General features: G+C 37.2%; 2 protein-coding genes across 3 annotated transcripts; both read right to left on the bottom strand.

The window, feature by feature from the left end:
• Positions 1-864: 864 nt before the first annotated feature.
• On the bottom strand, positions 865-13,912 carry LOC133286096 (uncharacterized). Of its 2 annotated transcripts, none has more exons than XM_061483442.1 (8): positions 13,812-13,912; positions 10,757-10,915; positions 10,539-10,661; positions 4,935-5,140; positions 3,536-3,679; positions 2,986-3,203; positions 1,781-2,039; positions 865-1,633 (listed from the first exon to the last, which is right to left on the bottom strand). In XM_061483442.1, the coding sequence occupies exons 2-8, from the start codon at positions 10,830-10,832 to the stop codon at positions 1,505-1,507; spliced, it is 1,155 nt and encodes a 384-aa protein (XP_061339426.1). In that variant the 5' UTR covers positions 10,833-10,915; positions 13,812-13,912; the 3' UTR covers positions 865-1,504. The 2 variants fall into 2 exon arrangements, with proteins under 2 accessions (XP_061339426.1, XP_061339427.1); XM_061483443.1 differs by lacking the exon at positions 13,812-13,912 and adding an exon at positions 12,018-12,150.
• LOC133286097 (protein WHAT'S THIS FACTOR 9, mitochondrial) lies at positions 11,598-13,923 on the bottom strand. Its single transcript, XM_061483445.1, has 2 exons — positions 13,812-13,923; positions 11,598-12,970 (listed from the first exon to the last, which is right to left on the bottom strand). The coding sequence occupies exon 2, from the start codon at positions 12,949-12,951 to the stop codon at positions 11,881-11,883; it is 1,071 nt and encodes a 356-aa protein (XP_061339429.1). The 5' UTR covers positions 12,952-12,970; positions 13,812-13,923; the 3' UTR covers positions 11,598-11,880.
• Positions 13,924-14,328: the final 405 nt, after the last annotated feature.

Raw genomic sequence — 14,328 nt, 5'->3', positions numbered from 1 at the left:
CAGTGCTTGAAAACCAATCCTCGTGGAAACGATCTCGTACTCAGTACACTTTTATTACTTTTACGACCGGTGCACTTGCCGAAGTCGCAACGCGTGTATTTTAAACTTATATTTTAAAATTTATCCTTTAACCTATTAATCCATCTTAATAACAAATTATTTTATCTTCATTCCTTCAAAACCATCATTAGCTTTATTTTTTAAGTTTTTTTTTTCTTCAACTTAAAAAAAAAGTATGCTAAACAGGCTCTGAATATTGTTAAAAGGAAGGTACATGCTTTGTTAGATGCATCAGTTTTGTCCAATTATTATTCGTCGATATATTTGGTAACAATATTTTGTTGGGATTTTGGCACAAAATTTATTGACCCTATATCTTCGAATCAAACTCTTATTCGGCTCACGAGTATGAATTGCCCAAGGTCAGCTCTATTATATTATTCGATTCTCCATCTAGTGATTAATTAGACTTGGCGTGCCCAATTTTAGTATTGGTAACAATTTTTTCTTTAATTAGCTTATATAATAACCGTGACTGAAAAGTGTGATATTTATAGCTTTTGAGGGGTATTTTCTTTAATCAATCTAGTGATATTTTTCTTAATTAGAAATAATGTCTTTAGACTTCACGATTCTCCAAAGAAGCTAATATCTCTATCCACTAGTCAGAACGTTTAGTTACAACATGATTGTTGATGTCTTTGACTCGCGTCCCCTATCCATTCCGTCAGAAAGATGCTCATGATGTTATTTTAGTAATAACACTAGCACTAGTATGCCTGCCTTCTTATTCAAAATCAGGGCCATCAATGCATCAAGTGCCTAAGCAATTTGTGGTTCCAAGCCACAATTACATGTGCCCTTTCATGGTGTTCATTTCCATTAATTGATGAATCAAGAAGTTTATCTCGTAGACTAAAAATAAGAGATGTCAATATGATTGTACAGTGAAAGTTGATAATCTATCAATGATTATATGACAATTTGTTGTTCAGTGGAAATATTAGAATAACAATTTTCAGTTGCCCCCTTACTCTTCCGATTTCGCATGCATACGGAAACAAGAAACCTTCAATAGTGTAATTCAACTATGAAAGGGTGGTTCAACATGTTAACTGCCCTATACTCTTCCGATAGGCTATACATGTTCAGCAATAAAATCCAACCAGCTGGGTCATTTGGAAGCAATTCAAACTCAATTATATGTCTTTCCCAATTGCAGAAGATTGTACATTCCTCTGTACCATTTCAAAAGCAATAATATCACACTCCATATGCTGATACGGTGGAGTGGGACAAAACTGTATCTTCTGAAAAGAACTCTCCTAAGTAAAAGAACAAAGCAAGTCCAGTTCCTGCCTTCTAGTTTCCAGCTATCAGTACCCTATCACAAATTATAAAGGGTATTGGCGCAATATCACTGTCTGACATTTTCTGCACTAAAATAGGGAGCCATGAATGTCACGAGATGCTGCAGTATATAATCTTTCAGGACTGAACATTCTCAAAAATCATATTTTGTTCTCCCACTTCCCAAAATGAGGCATAACATGTCAGCGATGTTGAGAGAAGAGGAATAAAAATTCCAAGACTCGAGCATTAGACGTTTTCTTGATCCTTTAAAATGAACAACCTGCATCCCAGAAATAAACCACGAACATTATGTTTAAAGCTAATAGAATATATACCTTACAAAATTTTCCAGAACCAAACTTCCAAATCTAGCTTCCAAGAATTCAGCTAGCGATAGAAATACTGCTGTTGTAAGTCTGCATTGTACCTTAACATCCAATGGCATGCCATGAAATTGACCAGCACCCTCAGGCGGAGTCCAGTTATATAGGGCACAAGGTAAGAACAATACTGAAGTACCGCCAATGTCTTCAGAGAAAGCAAGTGCTTTGGCAAACCTGCTGGCATCAAAATAAGGTTTTGACTTCACAACCCAAGCAAGAGCTAACTGATCACCTAGCATGCGGGAAGCATTTATGTATTTTGAGGTGTAAATTTTCAGAACCTCTTGTAGGAAAAGTTTTGCCCTGCATTAATTCTCAAATTAAATTCAAGAATTAGATACCATAAAAAAGGAGGTGGGGGATAAATCAAGAAATTGAAAACAATTTACTCATTTTCAATCAATGCTCAGTGGAGAAATCTAATCCAGAAAATAATGACAAACAAAAATCATGATACCAATGGTAGTACCCGCTTGCAAATGACCAAAGAAGCATATAATAAGTATTTGCATGTACATCTATGTAGGACAATGTTACCCAAAGTGCAATTAGCAAGAAAAGTAATTCAAAACTCCTCACTATTTTCCAGCAATTATATCAATGTCAACAGTATTCAGGGGAGACCAAGGTACTTAAAATCGAGATTTTACATAAAATCGGAAGGGGGATAAAAAAACATAAAACGTAAAATCGTAACATTAAAAAAATCGTAAAGGCGTAAAAGCCTTTGGAATATTGGTAAAATCGTTTGATGGGGAAAAAAACGTAAAAACGTAAAATTATAGTAATAAATCGAGATTTTAATTACCATGGAGGAGACATTGTAATGGTGGCATCAAAATAGTGTTCTTTCCTTGTAATAATCTTTACACCATCAGTAAACAAGAAAACATCATACTGTATAAGTTAGTCAACCACCGAAGTTTTTCATTTGCGGGTCTTAAATAGGAAGCGTCATATGGTTCATACACAGTGAGTGTTGCGTAAAATTTTTTAACAATGGATCATAATTAAATACCAAAGAACATTGTTTTTCTTCTCCCTAGAAACCTGAAATGAGCATGCCCAGCAATTAGTTGCAGGTCAAGTACGTGATCTAAACAAAGATAAGTCCATGTCATGCTTAACACAAAGTGAAAGCTGAATAAATACTAGCCAACTACACAATCAATCCCCAACTTCTTAATTTTTTGTAGTATATGAATTAATTGCTATTAAACTAAAACTACAGATAGTACAGTTTATTCACCTTAAAATTGAATCAGGGGTACCCCGTACTGCAATGAATCCTGAATTCAAAGGTTGAGCCTTGTTGTTCCTAAAGGTAAGAGCCAGATGAAAATGAGGATGGTCACTAAAAATCTGCCCTAAATCATCAACCACTGCTATATCAGAATCCGTGAAGATGTAATGAGTGATATTCCTCGGCTTCTGAGAAAGCTTCTGAAGTCTTGTTTCTAAAAAGGTCTGTAAAGAAGGAAGACACAAGGTTATTTATTTCAAAGAATTGAAAGTTTAAGATTCTAATCATCTTCACCAATAATGGTAAAACAAGACTACTAGCTCTATAGGGGAGACATAATATCAAAGAGAAAGAATGACAAATATAGCAAGCACCTCTGATCTATTTTGATGCACATGATTGGGGAAAAGGAAGCTATAGTATTGATTATTATAATTGATGGACAGATAAAGGGAGAGGGAAAAAACATTTCACAATAAGTAGTCACCAATGAGTGATGAGCAAATATTCTTCACCAAAAATTGTTCTATGTACTGTGGATGCAATGTGATCTTACTATGTAAGACCTGATCCTTTGAAGCATCAACTTGTCTCGTGAATATTCACCTTGTATAGGATATAGAGAAACCCCATTTCTGCGCAAAGAGAGATCAGACACTGGATCTGTGAGAATAATCATTTTGCTCTGGGGCATTGCCACCTGCAGAGGTTATCAACACCAAATGTTGAATTATGTGTGTCTGGTTTAGTTGTCAGAAAAAGAGGTCAAGGTGAAATGAAATATGAATCCATTTAAAGCTTAAATGCCAAATACTTGGACCTGTTACAGAGATTAAGCCTTGATTTGAGTATGCAAAACACAATGGAAAACAAATATAACACAGTAATTTGATTGATGGGCAGAAGAAATATCAGACATCTGGGTGCAGTTTTATTGACCATTATAATTCAATTTGGGTGCAGAATGCAATGGTTAAAAATGGTACAACTTACACTTCACCATACTTGGAATATTGCTAAAACATCCATCATCTTTCAGTAATTTTGGAAGCAAAAAATTTTCAACTTGCTGCTCAGAAATATTATGCAAATTTTTTGCCTCAATATCATGTAATGTTTTAGTCAAAGTCACCACTCTACCTTACCAATTTAGTGAGATTAAAGTAATCTTCTCTGTTTTTCTATTATAAATTTATGTCTCATTCTCTTTCTATTTCTTGCTTTCTTCTTCTTTTTCTCAATTTCCTTCTTTAATTGCAGAATGGACATTTCCGATCACTCAATACACAATTCAAATAATATAGGCTTCAAGCTAAGAACTTATGGTTTGTTCTCTTTTTCCAAATGGTGGGAGTCACTTATTCTAAGGCCTACACGATACAAACTCAATGCAGTTTGTGCGGTGTACAGTACCAGTCACCTTTAAATCGGTCAAGCTGCCCTTGTTGCTCATTGTTGAAATTATAGAGATTAACGTATATAGAGAGAGCAAAATGAATAAAAATATAATATTGTTGTGAAGGATGTGATATAAAAGACAAAAGTAATAACCCCTATATATACTAATATCTCAATTCTAAAATAAGGAAACAAATCATGAAATATGAGGAAATATGAAAACCAATCCTAATAGATCATCTTAGATACTATAAACTATTTTAAGATATGATCATAATATTATAAAATACCTTCTAGATATTCTAACACCCATCAATCAAAATTTATAAGTAGGTAAAGGTTGACATGGATGTATAACATTTGAGTGCATGTGGCAGAACAAGTATTGCTAAGATAGGAAAAACTCAAGAACACGAGCATTCCACTATTTCCAGTTGAATGATAGACAAAGACCACACACTTAACCACACTATACACAGTAAAGAAACAATATACACAAAAATCAGCAACAAATTCTTAGCAGTGCGACAAATCCACAATTTTTATTCAATGGTTACCTGAATGAAGTTAATGAAGACATTCAACACAGCCATTGATCTGTCCACCTTATTGTATGAAGCATTGCCAACAACTGTGTTCGATGATTTATCATCTACATTATTGAGAGAAGAATTATAAATGGTAAAGACAGTGACAATTGTGATACTTCCATCTACACCTGATCTGCTGTTGGAAGAATGAGTCCTGTTAAGAGCTTTTGTCCCTGTGAATTGTGAACATGTAAATGCATTATAAGAATCATTCAAAACAAGATAATGGAGATGAAGATATGGAGTAAAATGCAAAATACCGCCTGAATAGTAAAAAAATTATATCATTCAGACCTTTAAATTTAAAATCTATACACAAATGCAATAGTTATTGGATGAAGTTATAGTTACGAGTTAATCTAAATTATGAAATGTATGGAAAGAAAAAGTTCCTTGCATACACCATCAGTATCGAGATAAACAAACAAAAAACAATAGTAGGAAATTGCAAACATGCAGTCCAAAATAAATTAATACAAATAAAGGTAATCCCACAAACATGTGCCAAAAAAAATTTGGCATATGGTATAAATTGCAAGTTGGTAAAAATTTTGACGTGTCACGTGAAAAAAGATTAGTGTTGGGCATGAAATTTTACACTTTGTTGAAATAAGATTCCCGAGCAAGTTGGTATCAAATGATAAAAGGATAATAATCCAAACAGAGAAAAAAAAATTCAGACAATCTGTGATAACAAAATGCCACAGTAACACAAGAAAATCTGAGTAACAATCAATTTTAAATAACTATCTGAACAGTGAACATTACTGTTAGAATATTAGATATAATATATGATTAGATATGATTGGATTCCGTCTTATCCGTAAATATTCTGACTGTATTGTGACTGTATTAGGATTAGGTTTGGGCCTTTCACTTAAGCCCATTAGGGTCTCTATATATTGTAACTCTCTGACACAGATCAATATACAACATATTATTTTATATTCAAGTTGGTATCAGAGCTCTTTCGTTCTGGGAACCCTCGCTTCCGCTTAGAAACCTTGTTTTTTGCTTTAAAACCTAAGCCCACTGCTTAGGAGTCCTCTTTCTTGCCGTGCGTCCTTCCGGCAAGCCTTCTAGGGCTGTAAACAGCCTCTGAGTGATTTTTCCAAACGCGTCAGCACCTCCGACGGCCACCGGAACCACCGCCCGCCGTCAGAATCACTGTTCAGGCAACCAGAGACTTTTTCCGGCGACTTTTCCGACCAAACTTCACGCGATCAGGACCCTCTCTTCCCGGCGACCAGGTCTGTGGTGGTCCGGTCGGCAACGCATCTCCCATGCGCCGTCACGCGCCACCTGTCTTCTCTGCGCGTGGGCTTCACGCGCCACCTTCTGCCGGCGCGTGAGCACTATTCCGGCGGCTTTTTCCGGCCGGTCTTGGACAGAGAAGCTCGCCTTCTCCTCCCCTTTCTGGATCTGTGATTGTTTCTCTGTGTGTCTGACCTTAGACGTGTGGTTCTTCTTGATTGGATATCGTTTGCCTTCGTTTACGGCTTTTATATTTTATCTTTAAATGGCAGCAGCATCTCCTGATCTCTCGGAGGTTAACTCTCCTTCTATTGTTGCAAATATAGCTCAGTCAGACAATGCATCATTTGGTTCAGGTTCGGACTATGCTGCACTCCAAACCCCTCTCAGGAAGGCTTCTCCTCAGTCTCAGCCTTATACTGGTAATCCTGTTGCTTGTGTTTCTCATTCTACATCACTTGGCACTTGGATATTTGACTCCGGTGCTACCGATCATCTCTGTGGTAATAAGGAACTCTTTACATCTCTTACTTATTCTGATCATTTACCGTCTTTTACCCTTGCGGATGGAACCAAAGCCCCAGTTCGTGGGATTGGACAAGCTCGTCCGACCTCTACCTTGGCCTTGACATCTGTCTATTACATTCCTGGCATCCCTTATAACTTAATTTCTATTAGTAAGTTGATCCACTCCCTCACTTGCACCATTACTTTCTCTAACCATTCTGTTTCTGTGCAGGATCCGGGTACAAGGAAAATGATTGGAGTGGGTCGTGAGTCACAGGGGCTTTATTATCTGGATGTGCCTCGTCCTTCAGTAGCATGCTCTCTCACAGAATCTCCACAACTTATCCACAGTCGCCTTGGTCATCCAAGTCTTTCAAAGTTGCAGAAAATGGTTCCTCTTTTGTCTGGTATTCAGTCTTTAGATTGTGTGTCATGTCAACAAGGGAAGCATACACGCTCCTCTTTTGCCAGTCGAGTCAATAAACGAGCTGATGCCCCTTTCTCTCTTGTTCATTCAGATATCTGGGGTCCAAGTCGTACCTTGTCTGTCTTAGGTTTTCGGTATTTTGTTACCTTTATTGATGATTTTTCCCGTTGCACTTGGACCTATTTAATGAAAAATCGTTCTGAGTTATTTTCCATTTATAAAAAGTTTTCTACTGAGATCCATACTCAATTTGGTGTTTCTATTCGTATTCTACGTAGTGATAATGCTAAGGAATATGTTTCTATTGATTTTTCTAATTTCTTGGCCACACAAGGTACTTTACATCAAACTACTTGTCCTCACACTCCACAACAAAATGGGGTGGCTGAACGTAAAAACAGACATCTCATTGAAACTGCCCGTACCCTTCTTATTCATATGCAGGTTCCCCTTCACTTTTGGGCAGATGCTGTACTCATCTCTTGTTTTCTCATCAATCGCATGCCTTCATCTGTGCTCCACAATGACATTCCTCATAGTCTATTGCTTCCAGATGTTCCTCTTTATCCTCTAACTCCACATGTCTTTGGTTGTACTTGTTTTGTTCATGATCTCACTCGTGGTAAGGATAAGTTAACATCCAAAGCCTTTCAGTGTATCTTTCTTGGTTATTCTCGTCTTCAAAAGGGTTATCGTTGTTATTCTCCCGACCTTAAGCGTTACTTAGTTTCCGCTGATGTCACTTTTCTTGATCAACAACCCTTTAATTCTATCCCATCTCAGATGTCACAGGTTGATCATGTACTTCCTGTCCCTTTTCTTCACTTGTCTTTGCCAGCTGCAGGTACTTCTATTCCAGATGAGCAACCTATTGCTTCTATACCTGAGAACCGTCCACTTCTCACCTATCAGCGTCGCAAAACTGTGCCTCCTGTCAACTCGACTCTTGCTGACTCATCGCCCACTGCTGTTGCTTCTTCCCCTCCGAATCCTCCATCAGAGACTCTTCCCATTGCTCAAAGAAAAGGTACACGTACTACTCGTAACCCTTATCCTCTCTATACCTTTTTGAGTTATGACCGTCTTTCTTCACCTCATTTCACCTTTGTTTCTAGTCTTTCTTCTATTTCTATTCCTAAGACCACAGGTGAAGCACTTTCCCATCCAGGGTGGCGCCAAGCAATGCTTGATGAGATGACTGCACTTCATTCCAATGGCACTTGGGACCTTGTTTCTGCTCCTACAGAGAAGTCTATAGTTGGTTGTCGCTGGGTTTTTACTGTGAAAGTTGGACCTGATGGCCATATTGATCGTCTCAAGGCACGTTTAGTTGCCAAGGGTTTTACTCAAATCTTTGGCCTTGATTATAGCGATACATTTTCTCCGGTCGCTAAGATGGCGTCAGTCCGCCTCTTTCTTGGCCTTGCTGCTGTTCGTCACTGGTCACTCCTTCAACTTGACATCAAAAATGTCTTTCTTCATGGTGATTTACAAGAAGAAGTTTACATGGAGCAACCACCTGGTTTTGTTGCTCAGGGGGAGTCTGGAAAGGTGTGTCGTCTTCGGAAATCCTTATATGGTCTCAAGCAGTCTCCTCGAGCATGGTTCAGTCGCTTCAGTTCTGCTGTTCAGGCGTTTGGCTTAATCCGCAGTAAAGTTGACCATTCTGTGTTTTATAGGATTACATATCCTGATAAGTGTATCTATTTGTTAGTCTATGTTGACGACATCATTCTCACCGGAAGTGATCAAGACGGAATTCGTCAGTTAAAACAGCATTTGTTTAGTACATTTCAAACAAAGGACCTTGGGAAGCTGCGTTACTTCTTGGGAATTGAGGTGGCGCAATCCAGACAGGGCATTTCTATCTGTCAAAGGAAATATGCCTTGGATATCCTAGAAGAAACTGGTATGTTGGGGAGTAAACCAGTTGATACACCTATGGATCCTAATGTCAAGTTATTGCCCGGACAAGGGGAGCCGTTATATGATCCTGGACGTTATCGGAGGCTAATTGGGAAGCTCAACTATCTTACTGTGACTAGGCCAGATATTTCTTTCGCTGTTAGTACGGCTAGTCAGTTTCTTGATTCCCCTTGTGATTCACATTGGGATGCTGCTGTGAGGATCCTCCGATACATCAAAGGAGCACCAGGAAAAAGTTTGTTGTATTCAGATCAGGGAAATACAGAAATTTGTGGTTATTCAGATGCTGATTGGGCAGGATCACCCTCGGACAGGCGCTCTACTTCTGGCTATTGTGTCTTCTTTGGAGGAAACTTAATTTCGTGGAAGAGCAAGAAACAACTTGTTGTTGCTCTATCTAGTGCAGAAGCTGAGTATCATGCAATGGCAAATGCTACCTGTGAGTTAGTCTGGTTAAAGCAGTTGATTCAGGAGCTTCATCTTTGTGAACAGAAACAACCCATGACACTCATCTGTGATAATCAAGCTGCGCTACATATATCCTCTAATCCTGTCTTTCATGAGAGGACCAAACATATAGAGATTGATTGTCACTTCATTCGAGAAAAGATTCAGTCAGGAGAAATCAAGACTGCTTTCGTCAACTCCTCTGATCAACTAGCGGATGTTTTCACTAAAGCTCTTAGAGGTCCTCGGGTTGAATACATTTGTAACAAGCTTGGTGCTCATAATATATACGCACCAGCTTGAGGGGGAGTGTTAGAATATTAGATATAATATATGATTAGATATGATTGGATTCTGTCTTATCCGTAAATATTCTGACTGTATTGTGACTGTATTAGGATTAGGTTTGGGCCTTTCACTTAAGCCCATTAGGGTCTCTATATATTGTAACTCTCTGACACAGATCAATATACAACATATTATTTTATATTCAAGTATTACCAATATCCCCAACTTTAAGATGTAAGAAATAAAATCAGACATGGTATCATAACAGTGGCAACAAGACTTTGAAACATAAATAGATGTTAACTCTTAAAGCTATGCATGCAAGTCTTAGGTGTTTCTGTTGTTCATGTTCTTCATCAGTTCATTACGTTCTTTTCCTTGATTACATAAAATGAAAAAAGATGTTAAAAGATCCTTTAGAACCTTAAATTATGTCTAATATGTCCTCTAATACAAGCCTTTTTGAGAAAAACTAATACCTATTCAACATTTGTCAATGCTGAATGAGTAAAGTCCCAAAGAAAATTTTCAGTTTTACTAACATGTTGCTAGTAAGTTATCATATTTATCAAATACTAAAGTGATGGGTTTATGTGAATAGCATTACTGGACACAATAAAAGGTTCTGAGACAACCCCAATCGAAATCACATCATTCTGAGCAAAAACATTTCAACAATTGAGAACATAATTTAAATCATTTCATAAAGTGACAGAAAGAACCTTGGCAATGCAAACGATTTGACAAGCCTTGTCCAGCAGCAGGACCAAGAACCAGATGATCAAATTTCTTGCTTAGTTGCTTGTGGGGTTCCTCCATTTTTGAGTTCTTGTGCAACTCCATGACTGATAAAAAGACAAAGAAGTTGACTTGCAAAGCTCATTTATACATCAAACAGAAAGATTTATACTTACAAAAAAGAAGTGAAGAGATTACCCACCAGAAAACATATGAGTAAGGAGGAAAATTAAAGGAAGACCAAAAACAAAACGATGCCATCCACTGAATATTTTCATGCTTGATAAATGCTCACTTGAATACCAATACCATGCAAAAAGAAGGAGAGGAAACTAATGTTCTGCAACCACATGCACTTTAGCTGCACAAATAATAGCAAATGAACTTAGCATGGTACTTTAGCACTGGTAAAATCATATATAGATGAGAAAGAAAAAGATGAATGAAATGAGTCAAAAAATTTCCCTTCACAATTCATGCAGTTAGACCCCCAAGAAATATGGCTGAAAGTTTGAGGGAATCATGCAAATTTCAGACAAGTTATAAAAAACTCATATTAGATCCACCAAAATAGACTGGGCCAGGCCAGCCCATTGCCCTAATCCACTTCAAAAGGGCTAGTGGGTTATATGATTAATATAAATTTATCTGTTGGCTTATTAATTTATTTTGCAATATTTAGCAATAAAGAGTTCAACCTTAGCTAGTTTAAAATATCAGTGTTATCCTCATATGGTAACACAAGAAGAAGAAATGAATTGTAATTAGGCATTCTAAAGTTGCAAAGAAACTCAATAGCATGTATCCTGAGTTCCAAAAGCAGTCAATTCCTACACCTCCAATATTTACTTTTTTATCACTATTGTAGCAAGTAGTTAATCCTGTATAGCAATGACCCCAAAAACGCTATAGTAGTGTAGAAGATCAGACAGTGGCCGCTACACCAAAATAGCAAATACAATGCAAATAATTTCTAATACACAGATGCTCAAAACTCAAGTACTCAAAACTGCAGACATATTCATCATTACTACTCATAGCTTAAAGATACAATCATCATTAATCTAAGTCATAACTAATAACAATAAATCAATAACAAAGGCTGGTGGGGCAGAAATCTTGTCAAACAAGGGCTGGAGAAATCTTGTCATACATTTGCTCTTTAACTTGCAACCAATATATTTCAAAGGAACACAACTTAATAAGCAGTATTCGAAAATCAGACGCAATTACTGTGTTGGATAGTTTGAACTCAAAACTACTTCAGGTTCAATAGCTAAGCTTCAACTTCATGATAATCCTCCAAATCAGCTTTTAAAGGTCCTTCTACATCTTGGTCATGAGGTAAATGTACCTATATCTCATACCCATCAATGGATGTTTCTCAACCAAAAAATCCTTTCTATAAGCCTCCCTAAGCACAACAGTCTGAGTCCTAATCTTATTGGAAATGTAAAATATACCAGGGTGATGTACTAAAGCCTTCTTAAATCTCAAGCCCAACCCCAAACACTCTCCAAAACAAAGCAAATTCTCTTTCTCTGTCTTCTTTGACACTAGAAGAGAAAGCAACTCATGCAAAATCGCCACTGTCCACTTCTCTGCCTGGTCACTGTTCAGGTCAAGATGAAACGCATCTTCATATGGAGAAATGTAAGGCAATGTTTGCCAATCCTCAACCCAAGTCTTCACCCTCTTCTCTAAATCAAAACCTTTTGGCAAAAGTATGGGAAACGCAATATCATGTCTTCTTTTATCTTCACTATAGCCCAAGCTCGCCCTCTTCTCTAACTCAGACATAGAAAGCTCCTTTCTCCATGAAACAAGCTCTAAAGCAAGCAATTCTTTTCCAGATGATGGATCTTCCACAACACAAACATCAAAATAATCAGGGTAATCAGACAAAAGAGTCGTAACATAATCATGAGGAAGACCCATATCCCATTTTAGCTTCTCAATTACATATATAGGCAACTTCGCCATGCCAGCAAGCATCAGAAGCCTTGCAAGCCTCTGAACAGTGTCTTCACGGTTGGTGAGAGAGTTATGGACAGCCAATTCTTCGTTGTGGAGTGATAGAGCTTGAGGAGTAAGCTTGACATGAGGATGGAGACCAGGACTGGGTTGGAATTGAGTGAACACACAATGATATTTGTCAATGAATTTGGTAGTTGTAGTGGGAAGGTTGAGGGAAGCTTTCAGCAGAGAAGCAGTGTACATGGAGAGGGATTTGGAAGGAGATGAAATGATTTGGTTCTTGAGGGAAATTGCCTGTTTGAGATCTTTCTCTCTCAGGACAGCAGTATCAAGATATGGGTCTTGAACCCATTTGACCTTCGCATTCACAAAAGTCCTAATGAGGTTGAACTGGTGTGGAAATTTGGAGGAGAGAGCCATGAACGACCAGCTCACTACCCTGTAAAGTGAAAACACTCTGTCATAGGGTAAAATTCCTTATGTAGACCTACACTCTATAACTTGTGGAGACTAAGCTAATAAAATATTGAATATAATGGTCATTAATAAATAAAAATTCTGCATAAATTTATGTGCTCTACTGCTTGTGTACCTGTAGAATATATAGACCAGTATCAACCATTGATATACAATACAATCATTCCTACGTTAAACAAAAAGTCAAAAACCAAGTTCTGATCAATTATCAGCAATCCTTACTCAGCTCAAGCCTCAACAACAGTCTCCAATCAATCCCAATTTCCTTTTTTGAACATAAAAAACCCACAGCCTTTCCCTTCAAACACGAATTAGTCAGTCATACAAAATAGGAACCCATGGATAAAGGATACATCATTCACGTATGAAGAGAAGTTGGTTTTTACAAGGTACCGCATAAGCAGAAGCAAGTGACAGCTATTTATTTATTTATTTATTTATTTATTGTGGCAACAGGTCAATACTAATGATGGTAGACATACCTACAAATTTAAAAATCCACTCACATTAAGTTATCATCCAAAATTTGGTTTAATTTCTATCCCAATTTTCTCATTAACAAACATCAAAATCATCGACAATACATATGCGTTCATCAGTTCTGCACGTCAACAAACCTAATTCATAATCTACATAATGAAATTAACACATTATCAAAAAATAAATAAATAAAACAGAAGAAGCTAAAATTAGCCCCCAAAAAGCAAGTGTTTAAAACTTTTTCATGAAAAATGTCATAGAATACTAAGAACAAGTTTTTATAGGCAAATGGAACTGATCAAATAAAAGAGCATGAGATGTACCTGTGTGAGAGAAAAAGATCAAAGCATTGAAGAAGAAGAAGAAGAAGAAGAAGAAGAAAACGACGATGTGTAACAAGAGAACGCTGGAAACTGAAAAGTGAAAACTACGCTTTATCCAGCACTGTTCATAGTCCAATCTCAATCCCTCTTTATCCAGCACTGTTCATAGTCCAATCTCAATCCCTCTCTCCAAAACGCAGAGAATGTTCATTTGCGCTTTGCTCTTGTACAAAGTACATACATTAGTCAAAATGGACTGCAAGCCAATATAGCCGAAAAACAGTCTGGGCCTGTGATATCAATCTAGCCCAATAACTCGTTTCCCAAATACTGGGCTTAGATCAACTATCAAAGGAACCAAAGCTTAAATGCTCATTTTTTTGGCAGCTCATTTGAATTTTTCTTTTTCTTTTTTCTCGTGCCTAACCTATTGACCCATGGGTTAAAAGGAGTTCGAGCTAGTAATTAAAAAAAAAAAAAGAGAGTTCGAGCTGGATCAGGTGTTTCCTGAGTAAAG

Source organism: Gastrolobium bilobum, unplaced genomic scaffold (assembly GCF_033153095.1).
Source record: "Gastrolobium bilobum isolate Gb01-03AN ecotype WA unplaced genomic scaffold, APGP_CSIRO_Gbil_v1 utg54184, whole genome shotgun sequence".
NCBI classification, from domain to species: Eukaryota; Viridiplantae; Streptophyta; class Magnoliopsida; order Fabales; family Fabaceae; genus Gastrolobium; species Gastrolobium bilobum.
Note: the sequence above shows the minus strand (reverse complement) of the source record. Positions and strands in the feature narration are given on the sequence as shown.